General features: G+C 41.1%; 1 protein-coding gene and 1 long non-coding RNA gene across 3 annotated transcripts in view; one reads left to right on the top strand and one right to left on the bottom strand.

The window, feature by feature from the left end:
• Positions 1-15,962, top strand: part of prkcea (protein kinase C, epsilon a) — a 264,352-nt gene extending 248,390 nt beyond the window's left edge. Inside the window, exons 12-15 of the mRNA XM_039738392.1 lie at positions 3,962-4,100; positions 4,744-4,932; positions 11,352-11,498; positions 14,143-15,962. Coding sequence (XP_039594326.1) covers positions 3,962-4,100; positions 4,744-4,932; positions 11,352-11,498; positions 14,143-14,289 — 622 coding nt within the window. The 3' untranslated portion in view covers positions 14,290-15,962. The remainder of the gene's footprint in view (positions 1-3,961; positions 4,101-4,743; positions 4,933-11,351; positions 11,499-14,142) is intronic.
• Positions 15,963-18,430: 2,468 nt separating this feature from the next.
• Positions 18,431-21,157, bottom strand: part of LOC120516605 — an 86,316-nt gene continuing 83,589 nt past the window's right edge. For both annotated transcript variants that reach the window (XR_005630871.1, XR_005630870.1), the window contains exons 3-4: positions 20,624-20,893; positions 18,431-18,761 (exon numbers count right to left, since the gene is read on the bottom strand). This is a non-coding gene — a long non-coding RNA (uncharacterized LOC120516605). The remainder of the gene's footprint in view (positions 18,762-20,623; positions 20,894-21,157) is intronic.

Below are 21,157 nucleotides of genomic sequence, written 5' to 3'. Positions count from 1 at the left end.
ACAGATAATGAAAGAATGTGCTATATTTTGGGGATGGCAGCCTTATCCACGTATAGCACTGGTCAGAAGACCCTGCAGATAGCTCACTTATTATGCTCATTTGGTATGAGTAGAGCCTAATCTATGGATGGTATTGGTCAGTGAAGAAAGCGTATATAAGGCCAGTCAGGAAGCCTCAAAGCTAGCAGCACCGCTGGCACAGAGGTGGCATCGACTCTGTGCCAAGAACAATGTCTCCACACTCTGCCAAAAGATGGAAATGCAATTAAGGAAGACCCCACTAAAGAACTGCGGGCAACAACTGTACTGTTCTGTTGGCTTCTCTTTGGCGATATGTTTGTATAAAATGATGCCATTACAATGTAGGAGTGAATGTTGCATTTTACAGCACATTATATACAGTGTTATCCAAAAGGCTGAGCACCCTTGAGAAAATGACATACATTTTAACAAGCTGGCCGTGGTTACTGAAAGCTGTGGAGGCTGGCCCGGACACAGACAGGCAGACACGTTCATGTCACCCACAAACACATTTATTTACACTACTATGTACAAAGTTCATAAGTGCCACACAAACCCCACAAGTCCCCAAAGTCCTGGCCACACAATGCCTTTCTTCCTCTTCAGGCCGCCTCTTAGCCTCCTCCAACAAGCTCAGTCCACTCCACTCCCGACTCTCGCCCAGAATGAAGGTAGGCGGCCCCTTTTATGCACACCCGGATGTACTCCTGGTGCTTCCCGGCAATCTCCCACCGACACGCCCCCGTGTGGCGGAAGTGCTGGCTGTATCCCCGGAAGCACTCCGGGTGTCCCTGCTCCTCTTCCCCCCAGCACTTCTTGGGGTCCGGGGGTCCCCCTGGCTGTGACCACGGGCCCCTACAGGGTGGAGCTTCAAAGCTGTGTACCCGTGGCCCCCAAAGGAACCAGGGTGGTCGCCCCCAGATGGTCTGGGGAAGGCGCAAGCCCTCCTCCGGTCCTCCTGGGTGTCCCGGCCGGGTCGCCACCCCAGCCATCTCTGACAAAGCATTGTGCACAAGTTAAAATTTGTGCTGCAGTTCTTAAAAAAAATAAAAAAATGTTTAACACTCCTCATTCCCAGGGAGCACGTACCCCTGTGGGACACACAAGTGCCATTCTCTTTAAATATAGTGGACAAGTCAGGCAGTGAACACCAGCAGGCCTTGCACGTTCCTCGCATGTTGGTGTCTCATTAATTCTCCCACTCCCCCTTTAGGCAGTGGCACCAGTCGGTGTAATAAGATGTGCTCTTGACATGTTTGTCACCTTTCACCGTCGAAGCTCAGCCTCCGGTTGAAGGCCTGTAACACTCTGTACTGTGTACGTAATGGAAAAAAAGACCTGCATAAGTCCAGGAAACGCTTCAAACCATGCATGATTAGTGAAGCCCTTTCCATCTGTGCACTTGCTCTGTTGTTCTGCTTTCTGATGCTGCCAAAAGCATTTTTTTTTTTTAGTAAGGTCAGAGAGGTCTTCCCAGCCATCCTGGTTTAGCCAGGAGGAAATGCTCAGTGTCAGCGATTATTGCTGGCTATTGGACTTGAGGCAAATCACAGATTGGCGCAAGCTGTGTAGAGCATGTACCGTACCAGGACACAATTCAATTAGGCTCTTTGTTGTCTGTTGATGGGGGTGGGCATCTGTTTTTATCTTTGAAGTTTATGGAAGACCTGGATTTGGTTGTGCTTAAAGAGGCCTGAAGGAAACGAGCAACATGAGGTGACAGGGAACAGCTTACCAAATCTTGGCTTAAAAATGTTTTTGCAAGGATTGAAAATCTTAAGTAAATAATATCTTCAGATATATAAAGTTTTGCATTGTAGGTCTAATGGGAAGGACAACTCCATCCCTGCTTTCTTCTTGGTGCGTTAACTTAGCATGAGAACACACAGTTTAAGATGTCTGGCCAGTCCAAAGGGTGCTGTTTAGTAGAAGAAGTGGAAAGGAAGAACTGAAGTGAGACTAAAGAAGTCATCCACTCCACTTGTGTGTGTTGCTTCAGCCACCTCCCGGCTGGTGTTCAAATGTCCCTTTTTGTTAGTTTTTTTAATCATTGTTAATCATTTAGTTTGTTCTATGTACTGTGTGTTTTGTTGATGGGCCCCCATGAGGCACAACCACTTGCCCGTCACCTAAAGGGACTGCCCTCAGCCCTGTAAAGGCTAATGAATACCCACAGTCCTTTGTGGTTAGTTGAATTTGCTGGCCTTGGCGAGTTTCATTATGCTTTCTTGTGCTTGCGTGAATTTCTGGGCTTTGTATTTTGACCATTCTTGGGATTTCGTATTGGGACCATGATTGTTTTTGGGAGTACCTGTTTTGAAGGTATTGCCTTTCTGCTCCTCAAGGCTTATTTTGTGCCACAGAGCATTTTGTAAAAATGCATATTTTATTTATAAAGATCCCATGTTTGCCCGTTTTTTTTGTAACTAGCCATGCTTTGATTGTTTAACCCGTTTTATTGGCCATTTTGAGAATTAATATGTTGAGGGAACCCCAAGTTCCACAACATTGTGCAGTCTGTGTGCTAATTGAGCCGCCTTTCTATATTTTGCCAGTGGTCTGTAGTTTCCTGTAATTTTTTTATAAGATACTTGAAGGTCTAGATCTGCCTCTGTCACGTGTAAATGTCTATACATGCTGCAAGTGTCTGCCAGAGCTGTAATGATGCATCAACAAAAATGGCAAAAACGTTTGAAAAAGTCTTCAAAATAAAGGATAAAAATTGACAAGGATTTCACAACCCCAAACTCAAGAAACACAATAACTTAGATGAAGTAGGGGTGAGAGCCAAAAACTCCAAGCAACACTAATCATTCCAACAATTAGGAATCAACCCAGAATGCGAAAGCTGTTGTGAGAACCGAAACGTCTTCATTTACACTGCTGGGTCAGTCGCCCAGTTGTTTCATCAGGTGGCCCTGCCCCCTTGGCCACCGGTTTAAGGAGACAGGGTAGAGAAGTAATACAAAATGGTAAAGTAATTAGTAAACAACATCATATGATATAAATACAATGAAATACAGAATTAATAACAAAATATACAAAGTAATGTTTAAATACAAACTCAAAAACTGGAGCCAAGGCAACACTCCTGGCAGTACCACAGCAGTGTCTGATTTTGTCTGGACAGGCAGATAACATAGAGGCACATATATTGATGTCATAGAAAAGCTGCAGGACTGTTTAGTGCGGACATTTATCTCAGGCTAAGACAGAATCGGACCACAACTGAAATTTAAGAAGTATTAAAAAAGTAAGAACCATCTCCTCACTGCCCCCCATTCATCCCTACTTCACATAGCCTGCCATTCCCCACTTGGGAAACAAATGTGTCTTGTATTCAAATTTCAGGTCAGGCACTGCCTATGTGCTTTGAATCCTTGTTGGCCATTTCAAAGGTTTTAGGATTTTACTCCTACATCTCTAAGACATGCATGTAAACAGTAATATTACATTTTATGTATATAGTGCTTTTAAAGGTAACTGGCACCTCTGAAGTAGGTTGGGGTGATAATGTGTCCTGTGGTGCCTCGTGTGCAGTGCTGCCATGTAAAGAATGTTAGAAAATGAACGGGGACGTGTCCAGGAAGGTGAGCTGATCTGACCATGCATTTCATTACCGTCACCACCACATGTCCCTACTTTACCGCTCAGTTAAGCTGTGTGCATTCACTTGCAGGCCTGACATAGTCCAAAAAGCCTGTTTTGTATGGTGGACAGGGACAATGTTACTGGGCATGTGCTTTGGTGACATATCTTTAATGGTGTGTCAGTGGAACTCAACTTAAGTTTGCAGCAGGGTATCTGAAAGCTTTGAAAATTGTAATTATGTCTCTTTCTGCTTTTTTACTTTATTGTCCATTTGATGTCACAAGGCAGGGTAAATTTGTAACTCCGGCTGGAAGTAAAGTTGCCTTTTTGTGTTTTGTTTCTTATTCAGAGACTTGAAACTGGATAACATCCTTCTGGATGCTGAAGGACACTGCAAACTGGCAGACTTTGGGATGTGCAAAGAGGGGATTCTAAACGGAGTCACAACAATGACGTTTTGTGGGACACCTGACTACATTGCACCTGAGGTATTATTATGGGTTGGAAGGAGCATGTGCCCTTTGTTACCTAACCAATGAGTGAGACATGTCGTGGTAAACAATGAGAGAGAGAGAGGGAAAAACAGGGAATTTTAATGGAGGTCATATTATAGTCAAATTTTTCCAGAGCCTGGTGCCACCATTTCGGGAGGGGAGCCAATGGGAAAGAACAGACAATAAAACTGAGAAAAAGTTAGTGTTCAAAAAACTGTGCAGGCTTACCTGACACATCGCAAGTACTACAATAGAAAGAATGTAAAACTCAAAGAAATTTCATGTTGTAATTTAATAAGCTGACTAATGATCTTGGATGAATCATAGTGCTCATCTGCATCCTGTAGCTCAAACCTTTGCTGGGAAGTGAAAATGAACGGTAGTGTGGTGGAGTGAGACAGGAAGTTTATCAAACAAAAGCAAAAGAAAGCATCAGAACAGTTAAGGGCAAATTTCCAAATAGTTCCTGAAAACTGTGACGTCTCAAGAGAAACAAAGCAGCTCTGTACTGAGGTAAGGTTGTTAGAACTGTCTATAAAGAAACAGAACATCATTTTGAGCTGTTGTTTTTTTCACAAAGCATATTTCACTTGTTCAGTGGCTGAAGCAGACCATGTCCTCTCTTATCATGTTGTAGATCCTCCAGGAGTTGGAGTATGGCCCATCTGTGGACTGGTGGGCCTTAGGTGTCCTAATGTACGAGATGATGGCTGGCCAGCCTCCCTTTGAAGCAGACAATGAAGATGACCTGTTTGAATCTATCCTGCATGATGATGTTCTCTATCCCGTCTGGCTGAGCAAAGAGGCCGTGAGCATCCTGAAAGCGGTAAGTTTCTGAGTACCCAGCATCAAAACTATAACAATATAGTCTTCATAAGGACTGCTAACTAGCCATGTGTAACTTGATTATTGTTAGCATTGCTCCTTCTCCAGCTTTGACAGACATTTGAGCTGTTTTGTTAAAAAATGTAGTCAAGTGCAGATTTGGGAAGACTGGGGTATAGGCGTTAGAGATGCTCCTCCGGATCTCCAGGAACCTGGGCTTGACCGTTAGACCAAATACTTTACTGCAAGTTTGCACACCTTTCCCTAACTACCTTTTCTATCCCAAAGATATCTTTGGCTGTAAACTGGCCTTCTGTTTGTTTGTGTGTGTGTGTGTATGTGTAACTATGTGTGCCATACAGAGGATTATCTCCCCATATTTGACTCAACGCACACTTCCACTGACCTCGTAATTGGACAAAAAAAGGATTCAGAAGACGGATGGATGAATGAAAGCAGATCATGGCAGCATGAAACATACAGATAGAAGAAACATGTTCAGCCCAGTTGCTTATTTAGGTGGCTAGTAATACTTTGTTCAATGACAGTAACAATATATGAATTTTGTCAAAGACCCAAGTCTCCATCAAACTTTTACACCTTACCTGAGGAGCATAAGGACAGCTACATGACCACTTTAATCCTTACAATTTAGATATACATCTGTATGGTTCTGACAGATTAAGACGTACGATGCACAGCTGCTGGCCCATTCAGGGAAGCCACCACTGAACTGTTGAACAGGAAAGGCTGTGGAAATCAGCAGGAGTCAAAGCAGTGGCATTCAGACTGGATCCCTTGGTTTCCTTGCATTGTGTGCTCTTGTCGGTAGGTTGCTATATAATTAGCTGACCTCAAGCCTTCACAAGCTTTTCCCCCCAGTTTGTTTTGTGGGAGAGAGCACCCATGAGCCCTTCTGGACTCTCTTTCAACATTGATAAACTGTCAGCCACCAGCAAGCTCGTTTTAACAGCTTATCCTTAAAATCAGCTTGCAGTATGCTTAAACGTGGCACAGTGAAGCAGTGTAAATGATACATCCTTTAAAAAATAAAAGTACTGTAAAATGTTTCGGCAATAAATATCATCACAGACAAAAAAAATAAAATAAAAGAACAAATAAAATGTGAATCAGCCACTGAAACCCTGAATTAGATCAAGAAGGTTTGAAAATGTTAGACATAAACTGAATTCCAATAAGGAACCAAAAGAAACTCTTAGAGGTGAAGGCAGCCATTGAGTATGGTTGGTTGACTGGGCTTCAGTCAATGTTCATTTTTCACGCCAATGCTCTGCTCTGTTTCTTTACATCGGGTTTTTTGTACAAAGGTGGAAAAATAACTTCTTTAACCCACTGCTTGCTGCTAGCCCAAAATAATACACATATGTGTTAAAAGAGGCAATAAAGGACAAACTGTTAAACACTAGAGAAAAATCACACTTTTAATACCAACTAGCTGAAATACCCAGCATTGCCCGGGAGGAAAATAAAGTGTTTTTTTTTTTTTTTAATTGTTTGAGAAAAGTATAATTAAAAAAAAAACACAACTTTAAAAATAAATGAACAAACAATGAAGACTCACTAATGTCCTTGTCTTGTGGTCTTGTATGTATGTTATCATCCAGTTGACGCTCGGAACCAGCCAACTCTTATTTAATTTCAAAAGCAACAGGGGCGCGGTGGCACTCAAACATAAAGAATGCTGGCAGTCACCTCCAGTTCGCCCTCTGGTGGTCATTCTGAGTGTCAACTGGATTATAACATACATACAAGACCGTAAGATCACCCCCACCCTACTCAGAAAGGGGTGGGGTTAGGGCTGATTTCACCTTACAGTCAACAAATGAGAAACACGTGTACCAAGTTTCATGAAAATCACTCCAGCCATTTGGACGTGATGCTGGAACATACACACACACACACACATTGACTTTTATATAGAGAGATTTAGCTTATTGATACACTGCCGTCAAGGCACAGGAAGGCTGTACATCGTCATAAATAGAGTCTCGGGTACAACTTGTCAGCGGTGCTCCAGCTGTGCCAAGGTGACTTGGCTGAGAGCAAAGGTGTAAGAGCTGGGTATCTCGATGCAACAGTCTGTGAATATCCTGGGGGTAGTAACTAATCTTTTTATTGTTCTATTTAAATAAACAGTTTAATATACTTTCTTTCCTCTTTTGGTAAGTTCTTGGTTATACAAAATAAAATATTTTGTTTATGACATTCATCTTCTGCTTTGTTTTGAAGTTTATTCCTATTATTCGTAGTACAAGCTAAAGTATGTTTATATTTGTAGCTAAATTAAGCTGAACCGAGGAGTATAGAACATAAAAACAACAAAACAGCCTACAGAGAACATAACACTACGACATCATCCTGTATACCGTATATCTGCAGCATCCACCTTAAAAGCACAAATCAGAGGGTCACATTAATGATTGTTTATATTTTCTGCACACTACAGCATTTTTACGTTGACATTTGCCATGGTTCATTCTTTTTCCAATTGTAACGATGCTTTGCACAAGATTGTAGTGTAGGGGTCCTCAATTGTAGCTCTGGTGGGGCTGCAGTTCTTGCAGGTCCTGATTTCAGCAAGTTTGCTAATTAGAAGTCAGTCCTTGCTAAAAATTAAACTCTCTATTTAATTACAGTATATGGCTTGTTAGTGTTTTTATAAATTGGCCAGTTAAAACTCTCTTGATCACAATGTATATTTTTTTTCTGAGGACATTATCCATTTTTTTTTTTTGTGGACTAGATTTCTACTTCTCAGTCCTTCCCTTTTCTCTCCCATTTATTACTAAACATTTTACTAACTCGGATACTTCCTGATGCATATACACAGCTGGAAATGGGGCCAAGTTGGCTGTTGAGCCGGTGGGTGCCATTTATGTCTCATTTTTAACTGGAACTTTTTAAGAAAGCAGAAACAATAACAACTTCAATGCAGCTGAATGAAGGATGCAGAATTGTAACAAGTAATGTTATTTTCTAGCCCACTTAATCCAGACCAGGTTCATGAAGCGGGTGCCAGACCCTATCCCAACTAGCACAGGGCACAAGTCAGGAACAAACCCTGGACAGGGTGCCAGTCCATTACAGGGTGAACACACACACACACACACGGGTCAATTAGCATTACCAGTTCACCTAACCTGCATGTCTTCGGATAGTGGGAGGAAGCCCACACAAAAATGGGGAGAACATGCACACCCAGGTCTCCTTAGTGCGAGGCCGCAGCACTACCACTGTGCCACCATGCCACCCAAATTGTAACAAGTGGAGTTGCTAAAATTAAGCCCCAATGGGGCCTGAGCAGCAAACATACGAGTTTTAGTTTAGAAATTGTTAGAAGCCAAAACCTGCAGCTACTGTGGCTCTCTAGGACAGTAATTGAGGACCCCTGTTGTAGCCCATCATGTATATGAGAAAGAAGGAAATTTCTGTGTGTACTACATGAGTGGGTCACATATTATGAGATAAAATGTCTTTGATTGGCATCCTTTATAGTTAATGACATTGCTCAGTGTCAATATGTGTAATAAGCTCAGAAGTTCGCTTTCATTAGGACAGGCTGTTCAATTCCCAGGCTAAAGTCATTCAGACACCCCAGAGAATGATTGACAAATGAGGAAGTTGCTTTTACTCCCATTTAACAGAAAACATTGATGATGATGCCAGTTTAAGATGGAAGTGTCTCACATGTTTTGCATCTGTGGCCCATGTCTACTTTTGTGTATGACTAACATGGATGTACTGCACAGCAGTCTCTTAGCCAATGTCTTTAATCACTTAGCCTTGCCTTGTTTATGGTTATCTATGTGTGCTTTAATGTATCCAGAATGCCTTAATGCATCACCCAGCCTGGCGCTAAACTTGGACATGTAAATGCTCACTCCAGAGATTAATGGGACAGAGAAAGACACACACCATGATACAACACTGGTGAAGATGCTTGGTTGGTTTTAAAGGCATTAATGAAAACATCTGGCGGGATACAATACAACTTGAACTGAGAATTCTGTTACTGTTAGCATGCAAGTGAATGTGACTCCTCTTTATCATTCAGTGTCCCTAAAGGCCATATCATATTATACAACTTTTCCAGTCCAACAATTTTCAGTTGAAGCCTCCTTACTGACTTGGAGGCAGTCAGTGGTGCACTCCCATGAAGACCGTCACCTAATGTGACATACCCAACGATTAACTGCAGCTGTTCCACAACTCGCCCTGACAAAAATCAAACAGGCTTGTGTGATGGGCTTTGTGTGCATGAGAGCTTGAAACAAATGAACGCTTATCCTGAAGTACAATTCACAGACTGCAACAATGAAGAATAAAGTACATAGGTGTTTGGGACCTTGCAAACGGAATAGAAGCTCACCTGGCTGATGGCTCATGTTTTATAATAATAATACATTTTATTTAATAGGCGTCTTTCTTAACACTCAAGGTCACCTTACAATGAAATTAAACATTAAAAAAAAACAAATTGAACGATAAATCAAGGAGCAAACAAACAAAGATAACAGGCAGTAACAGTGTAAAATTCAAAGTTGATATGCCAGTTGGAAAAGATAAGTCTTGAGGGCAGTTTTAAAATGTGTTGTTGGATTTGAGCTGACGTATATGAGAGGGAAGAGAATTCCCGAGTTGAGGAGCGCAAGGAGAGGACGCTCGAGCTCCCATAGCACAGAGTTTGATGTGTGGTACAGAAAGTCGAGCTGCAGATGAGGATCTGAGTGAGCGAGACGAGTGTCAGTCTGGAGGAGATCAGTGAGGTTGTGGAGAGCTTTAAAATGTTCAGAGCGGGATTTAGTATTGTATGCTGTAGTTATGCTGTAGGGAGCCAGAGAAGTTGAGAGAGAATCGGTGTGATATGTTCAGTGGATTTAGAACAGCAGGTTATTATCCTGGCAGCAGAAATTTGAATAAATTGTAAGCGATTGGTATGTTTTTGTGGGATGCCAGATAGAATAGCATTACAGTAATCTATACGTGAGGTGACTCGGGCATTAACCGATACTTCAGTACTGTGTTGGGTAAGAACAGGACAAAGTCTAGAAATGTTTCGTAGATGGAAGAAGGCAGCCCAAGAAACATTACTTACAGTATATGGGAAGAAAAATAGAGAGTACTATCTAGAATGATTCCCAGGCTGTTAACCTGGGAAGAGATGTTTGTGTTAATATTGTGAATTAAAATAGAAGAATAGTTAACCTTAGCAAGTGTGGATTTAGAACCAATGAGAAGCATCTCAGTTTTATTTATTTATATAGTTGGAGAAAACTGAGAGTCATCCATGACTTTATTATGTCTTGGAGACATGCCATAAGAATATCTGGAGGGAAAACAGAAGAGGATTTAGTGGATAGATATAGCTGTGTGTCATCAGTGTAACAATGAAATTTAATACCTTGGTGCCAAAAGATATTACCTAATAGAAGATATGAATGAGACAAATAAGCGGCCCCAAAACAGAACCTTGTGGAACTCCCTGAGTCACGACTGGATTCTCAGATTTAAAGCCCTTTATTTGAACAAATTGCCTCTTATTAGTGAGGTAGGAAGAAAACCATTGGAGGACAAGGCCACAGACTCCAAAACTAGCTAGTTGTTTCAAAAGTATCTAATGAGATATGGTGTCAAATGCAGAGCTGAGGTGAAGAAGCACAAGAATTGATACCTTTATGTACCATGACAGAAATGAAATAAAAAAAAAAAAAAGTTTTTTTCAGAAACTGCAATTGAACTTGCTATTGCTGTTAACTGTTTGTACAGTGGCAACTCTGTGAGGTAACGCTCGAATGTTGGCACAGAGTCACTAAATGTGACATGCCCAGCAATTTTCAGTCACAGGAATTTACATGGTCTGTCAACAAGATCAGCAACGGCAGTCGGCAAGTGTGACATACCCCATGACGTTGTGTAATGTGACATTGGCTTAATATGCACTACTTGGTAACAATTAAGGGAGCAAACCCCACAGAAAAAGGTCATTCAAAAGGAATATGGTAAGTGAAAGTTAAGCGTTTAAAGCAATGTCAAAAATATCCATTTATTCTAAATGTAGATATCACACTAGCACATTTGCACGAATACAAAATAAAAGAAGAAAAGATGTTAAGACTGACCTACTGACCTGTAAACTGGTTTGAATATAAACCTGCAGCCACAGGTCTGAATTCGAGGAGCACTGGCCCAGATAATGAGAAGGTTGTGTTAACATAAACCTGGAAAGCCTGAACTGAAGTTTCTGCCCAAGACCATGTCTCCTATCTTGTATCTATAATTAACTATAATTAACGTTCCTTTTGCCTATGTGTAGACCATTTTTACATGTTGAAGTGCTAAGTGAAATAAAGAGTGCTTGTTTGTCTGTTTTGAACCTCAAGAAATGTTCTTTTCTTTCAGTTTATGACAAAAAGTCCCAATAAGAGGCTGGGTTGTGTGGCCTCACAAGGTGGGGAAGATGCCATCAAGCAACATCCATTCTTCAAAGAGATTGACTGGGTGCAGCTGGAACAACGCAAAATCAAGCCACCATTCAAACCACGAATTGTGAGTATGGGTGGACTGACCAACTGGCTCAAACGCTGCCCTTTCCCACAGCAGTGTTACAAAATTAGAGGTCTTTACTGACAAAGACTCTTTTTCAGCATAAATGATTTTTTTTTTTTCTGTTGTAATTAGGTTCAGGTGATTTTAAAAGAGTACAATTAATTAGATATAAGGATAACACATTCTTTACTAGTGAGATAAATCTGTAATGCAATTAAACAGAAACTCGGGTATCTTGACAAGGGAAGCTGCTACTGTGCCACTGAAACAACTTGAGGTGGAAGCTTCAGTCCAGGCCTTTGGTGAACTTGCAGGAGTTCTTTGGTTAGGACATATGGCGGTGAATGAGGGGACAGTCGGCAGTAGGAATGTGGAGAGATATTAGTGGAATGATGAAGAACTAGGATGGGTGGTGCCTGCTACTGTAGTGAATAATGAGATACAGAGAGTTTGCCCCTTAGGCCTAGTGCTGGGAGCACAAGGAGGTGACTTCATGGAAAGATTAAGAAGCACATGGTGAAACACGTGTAGGCGTTGTAGGAAAATTATGATGGCCCTAAAGAACTTTAGTAGAGCAGATTTAGTTATCAAATGTTGCAGGTATACTGACAGCATTTGCCATGTTTTAAATTGTCTCCTGAGCAAAGCAAACAGCTGAGCCAGCCTGTTATCGTACCTGTGGCCAGCCCTGCTAAAGCAGCCCAAAAGGAGATGTTTCTGATTAGTAGTCACATGATCTAGCGGCAAAGACTTTCTACAAATGTGTAAACCATACTTTTAACGTAATTCTTGCGTTTTTGTTTTACTGAATAAATATTTAATTAAAACTCCGCAGCATCTTGGTCGCTGACAATACTATTAGGCCCTTCACTCACCTACTGCCATACCTCCACATTCAGTAGCTCTGCCTGTCATCACCCAGCCTGAATCTGTACAAAGCTGACAGTAAAGCACCAGTTTGTGTCCTTCATCATTACATTCTGGTACATGCCAATACAATTCTGTCATCTAATATGGTAAGTGCCCTGCCATTTGCAGTAGATTCAGGAAATACTCAGACCCCTTCACTTTCCACACAATTTATTTTGTTGGAGATTGCATTTTAAATTGATAAATATTTCATATCTGCCAATCAATCTACAATCAATAGCCAATAATGACAACGTGAAAACATGTTTTCAGAAAGATTTTATTAAAAATCAAAAACTGAAATGTCTCATTGATATAAGAATTCAGACCCTTTAATTCAGTACAGTGCAGAAGCCCCTTTGGCAGTTTTGAGTCTAGCTACTCTACCATAAATGGCAGATTCATCGAGTGCTGCTGAGATGTTTGTTTTTCCTGACAGGTTCTCTCATCTCCGCCGAGGACTTCTGAAGCTCTGTTAGAGTGGCCATTGGGTTCTTGTTCACCTCTCTGACCAAGGCCCTTCTTGTCCAGTTACTCAGACTTAGTGGTTCCAAACGTCTTCCGTTTCACAGTTATTGATGCTACTGTACTCTTGGGAGCACTCATAACTTTAGAAATGGTTTTATCCCCTTGCCCTGATATATGCCTCAACACAACCAGATCATGGACGTCTACTGACAGTTCCTTGGCCTTTGTGGCTTGTTTTTGTCCTGACGTGCAGTGTGAATTGTTGGACCTTATATACACAGGTGTGTGCCTTCCTAAATGATGTCCAGTCAATTCAGTTTGCCACAGGTGGACTCCAACCAAGTTCTAGAAACATCTCAGATATAAACCAAACAGGATGAAGCTCACCACAATTTACCATGCCACAGCAAAGGATCTGAATACTTGTAGACAAAGAGGGATTTCAGTTTTTAATTTTTAATACAACTGCAAGCCTTGCTGAAAACTTGTCATATGTCTTCACTTCGTCATTAGGGGGTTATTGAGTGTAGATTGATGGGCAAAAATGGCAAATTTATCCAATTAAAATGAAATCTGCAATACAATAAAGTGTACAGAAAGTGAACGGGTCTGAATACTTTCTGATACACACAATATTTGTTCAGATCAAAATCACTTACTCCCTACCACACACACAGATTGCTAGCTGAAGTAGATAAATACTGTAATATCAGCACAACATGAGTATGGCATGGCTCAGCTTGAAAATGGAAGAGAGACGTATCACACACCCCTTGGTTACAGAAGTGAACCCCCTGTGCCGTGTCAAGATACTGAGTGAATGACGAAGGTTCCTATGCTTTTAAAACTGATTGATTGAACTTACAGTATCTTCAAGTCAAAAGTGCATAATGCCTACTGTTTGGTTATCGCTTGACCAAACATTTTCCCCTTGTCCAGTGTTGTATTTCCCCACATCTTCGTATTTGTCAGCTAGAAGTCCTGACTGTATTTCCTAATATGAATGCTTCTTGCTGATTTTCTATATTATACACTTGGGTGTGATAAAAATCCAAGAAAAGCTCACCTTAGGACACTTGGCTAATAAAGACTGAAGAAGCTTGGTGATTGATGCCACCAGTGGTTTGTCACACCCCCTCCACTGCTTTGCTGTTTGGTCTTATTATCTTGTTAAAAACAGCCTTTGTGAATCTGGGGTTTCAAGGCGGCCTGTCGTCGTTATTAAATTATGTTGCTCATATGTGCTTCTCTTTTATCTCCTTTGCAGAAAACCAAAAGGGATGTGAACAACTTTGATCAAGACTTCACACGCGAGGAGCCCGTGCTTACACCGGTAGAGGATGCCGTCATTAAGCAAATCAACCAGGATGAATTTAAAGGTTTTTCATACTTTGGAGAAGAGCTTATATCGTAAGATGTGACAGGATGCGTGGCATGGAGAAGGACTGGAAAAAAAAAAAAGAAAAGAATGAAATTAAAATGCCGAAAGCAGGAACAAGCTGAACCGATCAACTCGTCAAGTATTAATGCAACAGAGGCCCATCTTCCTCAGTTGATGGGAAGTTCTTTTCTCCTCATTGCACTTGTCCATTTTGGTGTACTGCTTTGGTGGATGCAAAACACTGCCATATTGAATTCCACTCCAAGCCAATCAATAGTTCCCTTTAGTGTAACCCAGACACTCGTACCCAAAGCGTGGTGATAACCCAGAGTGACTGCACCCTGATCTAGCAGGCCATTAGCCCAGAATGCATTTAAACCCCACCATTCTCTAAATAAATTGTGCATCACTACAGTTGAAAGTAAATGAGAGGTCATGGTGCGACACTAATTACCCAGAGGACTGTTTATCCAGTAGTGTGCAAACGGGTGTATGCTAAGCCAAAGAACAGGGGATTCACTAGTCCAGACTGGGCAACGTGGAGGTTAAGTTAGTGGGCCACTCCTTATACCAGGATGTTACATTTCCAAAATCTCTGCTGATGATCACTTGAAAATCAAATGTGTGTGCATGCATGTGCTTCAAGAATACGATAACCATAGTGTCATACTTTGGATACTGGACCCTTTCCCCGCCTGCCTCATGAAGGAAGAAGCACTCAAAACATTTTGTCAGTTACAGACCATCTTCACTACCTTGCTTGTTGAATAGTAAGGACCTTGAGGTAATAAGATACTTTCTGCATTTTTTCAATATTGTGTTAAAGAAGTGTACACCTTGTGTCAGATACAGAATACATGTATGCATGTGTGTAGTCACACATTATATATAAATGTATATAACTTATAAATGGTTTATAAATATATATAATGCATACATTTGCACAGTTTGTGTATATGTACATACATACATATATAGAATGACATATGCACAATATTAATAGAAATATATACATTTATGTATATATTTAAGAAAAATGCAGAAATCTATATCAAATCATTTTTAAAATGTATCACTTGCTCAGATGCCTGTGCTGTGTCTGTGTTCACATCTAAACAGCACACACACACACACACACACACACACACAGGGTCCTATACGAGTAAACCCAGCCCTGCTGTTGGACGTGTGGATCTGAGGCAGGTTTTCATCCAAATCACGTGTTCTCTCAATGGCCATGTGCATTTTTTTTAATCAGCTTGTCACTGTCACAGCCAGGAAAAAAAACAAAAACTTTAGAATTGCAAAGAGAAGTTTCTTGCATTTTTAGTTTTTTTCCACTCTTTGAAAAGTAGTGTGCATTTATTTTTAATTTTAACTGAATGGATATTTTCTGACATTTTTCAAAATAAATGGCTACCACAAAGGAAGTTGTAGGTCAGGTTAAGAAGATGCAAAAGAAAAAAAAAATGGGCATGCTGCCATGGAAAAACACAAGTTAAGAAAAACACAATTATTGTAAATCTTGGGATAAGGTTTAAAAAAAAAAAAAAGTCTCTTTCATGAATTCCCAAATAATAGACCAATTACTTGATAGTGTATAAATTAAAGTAAAATGTAATCCTTTCTTGCTGGACCTAAGAGTTAGTAGGAGTTAGTAATCAAGCAGAAAGAAGAAAATCTTGTTTAGAAGAGAAAAAAAAAAACACACACATTATCGGAGAGGAGATGCAGCCGAGCCGATCGGGGTCAGGACAACGTGGCTGTCACCCGAGTGATAACTGACAAGTAGGGAGGTCCCAGCACAAGGGGGGTGGCGAGGCTCGAGCCAACTCTCCTTCTGATTTGAAGTCGCCTGTTGTAGATACGCTGCCAGTGTTACAGAGTTGGTTTTTAAGTATTTCCTATGTGTGATCTCTCTGTCTTTGTGTGGAATGTATGTGTGCATGCATGCGTGTGTGTGTGTGTGTGTCTGTATGCGTGTACAAGTGCTCCTGGAGATATATACATATATATAAATATATATATATAAACTTTTTTTTAAATACCAATTTACTGGACTGATGAATTGTGCAGCTACCGCAGTGGTTTGCTGTGGTCCTGATCAGAGGCCCTTCTGCTCAGACGGATCCTGTCTAGTAAGTAGCAAAAGTGGGCCGCAGAGGATCTGTTTGCCTTGTGTACAGGTGATAGTTTGTATATAATGTTTGCTGCAAAGCCTGTGGAGTTCTGCTGCATGTTTGAATACAGTATACTATATTATATATTGGTGTATGAAATTACGTCCATGTGCAATACCTTGTATCTGTTTGTGCGTAACCACAAGGCCTCTTGTTTCATCTGAGTGAGCCGCACTGTTGAGGCTGCTTATGGGACATGACTTTTATTTATTTATTTTTTAAAGTCCTCGGTGCCAGTAAGGCTTCTTAATCCTCGAGGTCCTTGTTACATTTCACGTTTAACACAATATTACATTTTGGCCCCTTGGCACTGCAGGGATAGGCCCAGCGGTAGCATGTGCTTGTGCTTCCTGACTGTATAAGAAGTGAAATGGAGACAGGAAGGTTTGACATTGTCCCTGGCATCTACAAGCTGGCACCAACCACTCGGTGCTGTTTTATGAAACTGCATATGTGGACATGCATACAAGCAGAGCGCTCTGCAGGAAGGCGCTGTGTGTTTTCGTCCTTAGAGGAGGCTTAAAATGAGTTGATGCAATTTTACGAGAGCCCCTGGCCTGTTGGATTGCACCTTGTACTTTCCAGAGACCTTGTCAAGCCTTGTCCTTTAAGCTTATCGCTCCACTGTTCTTGGGGTGCCCATGGTTTTTCACTTTGACTTGTACCTTTCTTGGCCCGCCAGGCTTTTCATATTTTCCTGGGGTTTTCAGGGGACCCAACACTTTTCAGATGGTCCAAGGATTGTTTTTGGGGGTTTGGCTCTGCCGTTTTGTAGCAAGCATCATTTGATCCTTTGGTGACCATGTTTCGTTTTTCATTTCAAGGTGTCACCTGGATTAGATCTTGCCCTCAGTTTTTCAGATGATAAAGCTCTGCTCACCTTTCTGAGACAAGAGGCCTTTTTCTTTTTGTTTTTAAGACACATTGGTAGGAAACTGAAAGCGGTTCCATGAAGCTCATTGCAGGCCTTGTCATGGAAGGACGCCACAAGCCTTGCTTCTTTGGTTTCTTGGCGTCTCGCAAGCTTGTTGAAACATTCCTGTCATGTGACCGCAGCACTTTTCCGCTATGACACTCCACTTTCTTAATGTTCTCTAAAAAGCGTTGCGCCAAACCCTGTCTGTGTGTGTCTTTTGCTTTTATTTTTTTTTATTTTCCAAGATTTGTAAAAGGAAAAAAAATATAAATATAGGAAACACTTCTGCTCTGGTATGGGTTTCATTAAGGAGATAACCTGAGAAAAGCTAAAAATTACCTCTTTAAATGAAAGTGCAAAAATGGATTGACTATTCTTTTAAACTTGTTTCTGTAATGTGATGCTTTATTTGTACAGATGTGTTTTCCTTTTAGATGTAATTTTGAATTTCTTGCCACCTCTGTGTTTCTCATTGTGAGCATTTTACTGCGTGCCAAATGTACTGTACTACGAAGTATGTGAATGTGTCTCGTTTGTTCTGAACCTATTAAATACTGCAATGTGGAAACTCAAGCGCCTCTTAAGGCACAAATATTTACTGTCTGTTTGCTTCATTTGGAGTATTCGGAGCTGGCAGTTGGATTTGCTCAGCTCAGGTTTTATGGGAAACGCAGACCAATTATGCTACAAAGTACAGTGACTTAACAAAATCCTTCAGGGATGGCTTTCACTTTGTACAGAAGTCATTAAGATGTGTAAGGAGTGCCAACATACGTATCTCTGTGCCTCATTTTACAGCATAAGCCCAGCAGCTGCCCACTGACAAAATGATTACAGACCATCAGCAGGAGGTGGAATAGAAAAGAAGCAGACCCCTTCACAATGTCCCTACATGAACTACCCACGCAGCCTTCTCAGGCCACCTCTGACACGTTCTGGGGGGTACAGTACACTCAGCCCGAGTGACGAGGGCACACACAGGCTTAGCTGGGATGGTTTAGCATTGGCTAATGGCCTAACAGAACAGTCGAACCCAACTCGGCTTAATAAGTCTGATAAATGACAGGAATGACCTGAATACTGTGATACTCCACGGTTTGCGTTCATTTACATTTTGTTCTTTTTACTGCAGCCATCACACAACCAGTAAAAGAACATAAATGGCATATATCCCTTTATTCATGTATTGCCATTTTCACTGAGAGGTTTTTACGGAGCGACATAAGATAGTAATCTGGTTGTAACGAATTGGCTCCAACATGCTGAAACGGGCCGATCGCTACCACTCATCTTCCTAACTGGAAGGCAGCTGATAAATCTTGCACTTTGCAGCTCCCTGCCGTATGTCCCCTTTTGAAGTGCTCAGCTCAAACAGATTAATGAAATACATACAGTTATAAAGGTAACATCTGTAAGCAATGAGAAATATACAAAAAAAGAAGGTCAAGAAGATAAAAAACAACCACAATCCCTTTCCTGCCCATCACCAACCCAGAATAACCCTATATGTGTAAATAAAAAATAAATACAGGTGCCGGTCATAAAATTAGAATATCATGACAAAGTTGATTTATTTCAGTAATTCCATTCAAAAAGTAAAACTTGTATATTAGATTCATTCATTACACACAGACTGATGTATTTCAAATGTTTATTTCTTTTCATTTTGATGATTATAACTGACAACTAATGAAAGTCCCAAATTCAGTATCTCGGAAAATTAGAAAATAAATTAAGACCAATGCAAAAAAAGGATTTTTAGAAATGTTGGCCAACAGAAAGGTATGAACATGAAAAGTATGAGCATGTACAGCACTCGATATTTAGTTGGGGCTCCTTTGGCCTGGATTACTGCAGCAATGCGGTGTGGCATGGAGTCGATCAGTCTGTGGCACTGCTCAGGTGTTATGAGAGCCCATGTTGCTCTGATAGTGGCCTTCAGCTCCTTTGAATTGTTGGGTCTGGCGTATCGCATCTTCCTCTTCACAATACCCCATAGATTTTCTATGGGGTTAAGGTCAGGCGAGTTTGCTGGCCAATCAAGAACAGGGATACCATGGTCCTTAAACCAGCTACTGGTAGCTTTGGCACTTTGTGCAGGTGCCAAGTCCTGTTGGAAAATGAAATCTGCATCTCCATAAAGTTGTCAGCAGCAGGAAGCATGAAGTGCTCTAAAACTTCCTGGTAGACGGCTGTGTTGACCTTGGACCTCAGAAAACACAATGGACCAACACCAGCAGATGACATGGCACCCCAAACCATCACTGACTGTGGAAACTTTACACTGGACCTCAAGCAACGTGGATTCTGTGCCTCTCCTCTCTTCCTCCAGACTCTGGTACCTTGATTTTCAAAGGAAATGCAAAATTTACTTTCATCAGAGAACACAACTTTGGACCATTCAGCAGCAGTCCCTTTCGAGACACTTCTGACGCTGTCTCTTGTTTAAGAGTGACTTGACACAAGGAATGTGACAGCTGAACCCCATGTCTTGCATACGTCTGTGTGTGGAGGTTCTTGAAGCACTGACTCCAGCTGCAGTCCACTCTTTGTGAATCTCCCCCACAGTTTTGTTTCACAATCCTCTCCAGGGTACAAGCGGTTATCCCTGTTGCTTGTACACTTTTTTCTACCACATCTTGTCCTTCCCTTCGCCTCTCTATTAATGTGCTTGGACACAGAGCTCTGTGAACAGCCAGCCTCTTTAGCAATGACCTTTTGTGTCTTGCCCTCCTTGTGCAAGGTGTCAATGGTCGTCTTTTGGACAAGTCAGCAGTCTTCCCCGTGATTGTGTAGCCTACAGAACTCGACTGAGAGACCATTGAAAGGCTTTTGCAGGTGTTTTGAGTTAATTAGCTGATTAGAGTGAGTGTGGCACCAGGTGTCTTCAATATTCAACCTTTTCACAATATTCTAATTTTCTGAGATACTGAATTTGGGACTTTCATTAGTTGTCAGTTATAATCATCAAAGTTAAAAGAAATAAACATTTGAAATACATCAGTCTGTGTGTAATGAATGAATCTAATAGACAAGTTTCACTTTTTGAATGGAATTACTGAAATAAACCAACTTTGTCATGATATTCTAATTTTATGACTGCCACCTGTACAATACAAAAAAATCACAGCCCCAGTCCCCTTCCAAAGTTCCAGCCAACTGTTAACAGCAGGTGTATCAAGTGTACAATGCTGGCTGACCCCAAATAGTTGAGTTTTACAGCGGGTCTGTGCCATTGTTTAAAAAATGTAAAAGATTTTAATGAGCTCACCTGAATCCACCAGTGATAATGGACTGCACCTTTCGCGCTCCAGGAGTGAATCGCTGACCTCCTCCTAACTGACCGTTCTGTTTGGAGCTGCAGAACCTTTTCCCATGGCCCGGGTAGATGCTGATCTGTGTAGTTAGATCTTTTCAGCATTATATTTTCTTAAGAGTTGTCCGCTCTCCTTTCTGAAAAACTGTGTGGTTTATGCAAATTCCACCAGGGAAAAGAAACCTTCCGGGGCGCCGTTCTCAACCACAGTCTGTATGGGCTACCCTAATATAACACAAGTAGAAAACACATAACATCGTATTATGTGGGTTTGAACAGAACCAAAATATGGACGGCTAAACAATCTGCCTCTTTAAAACATGAGCACTGTGACACCATCATCATCATCAATGGTAGATACATTTATCTATATATCAATCAATGGTGGTAATAAACATATAATGGCAGCAGTGATGTCACTGAATGAATCCCTCAAAATGGTAAAGCAACAAGAAGATCAACTAATTTATGACATTGACACTTGCAGTG

This window comes from Polypterus senegalus, chromosome 16, assembly GCF_016835505.1.
Source record: "Polypterus senegalus isolate Bchr_013 chromosome 16, ASM1683550v1, whole genome shotgun sequence".
Classification (NCBI taxonomy): Eukaryota; Metazoa; Chordata; class Cladistia; order Polypteriformes; family Polypteridae; genus Polypterus; species Polypterus senegalus.
This window is presented reverse-complemented; position numbering and strand designations above follow the sequence as displayed.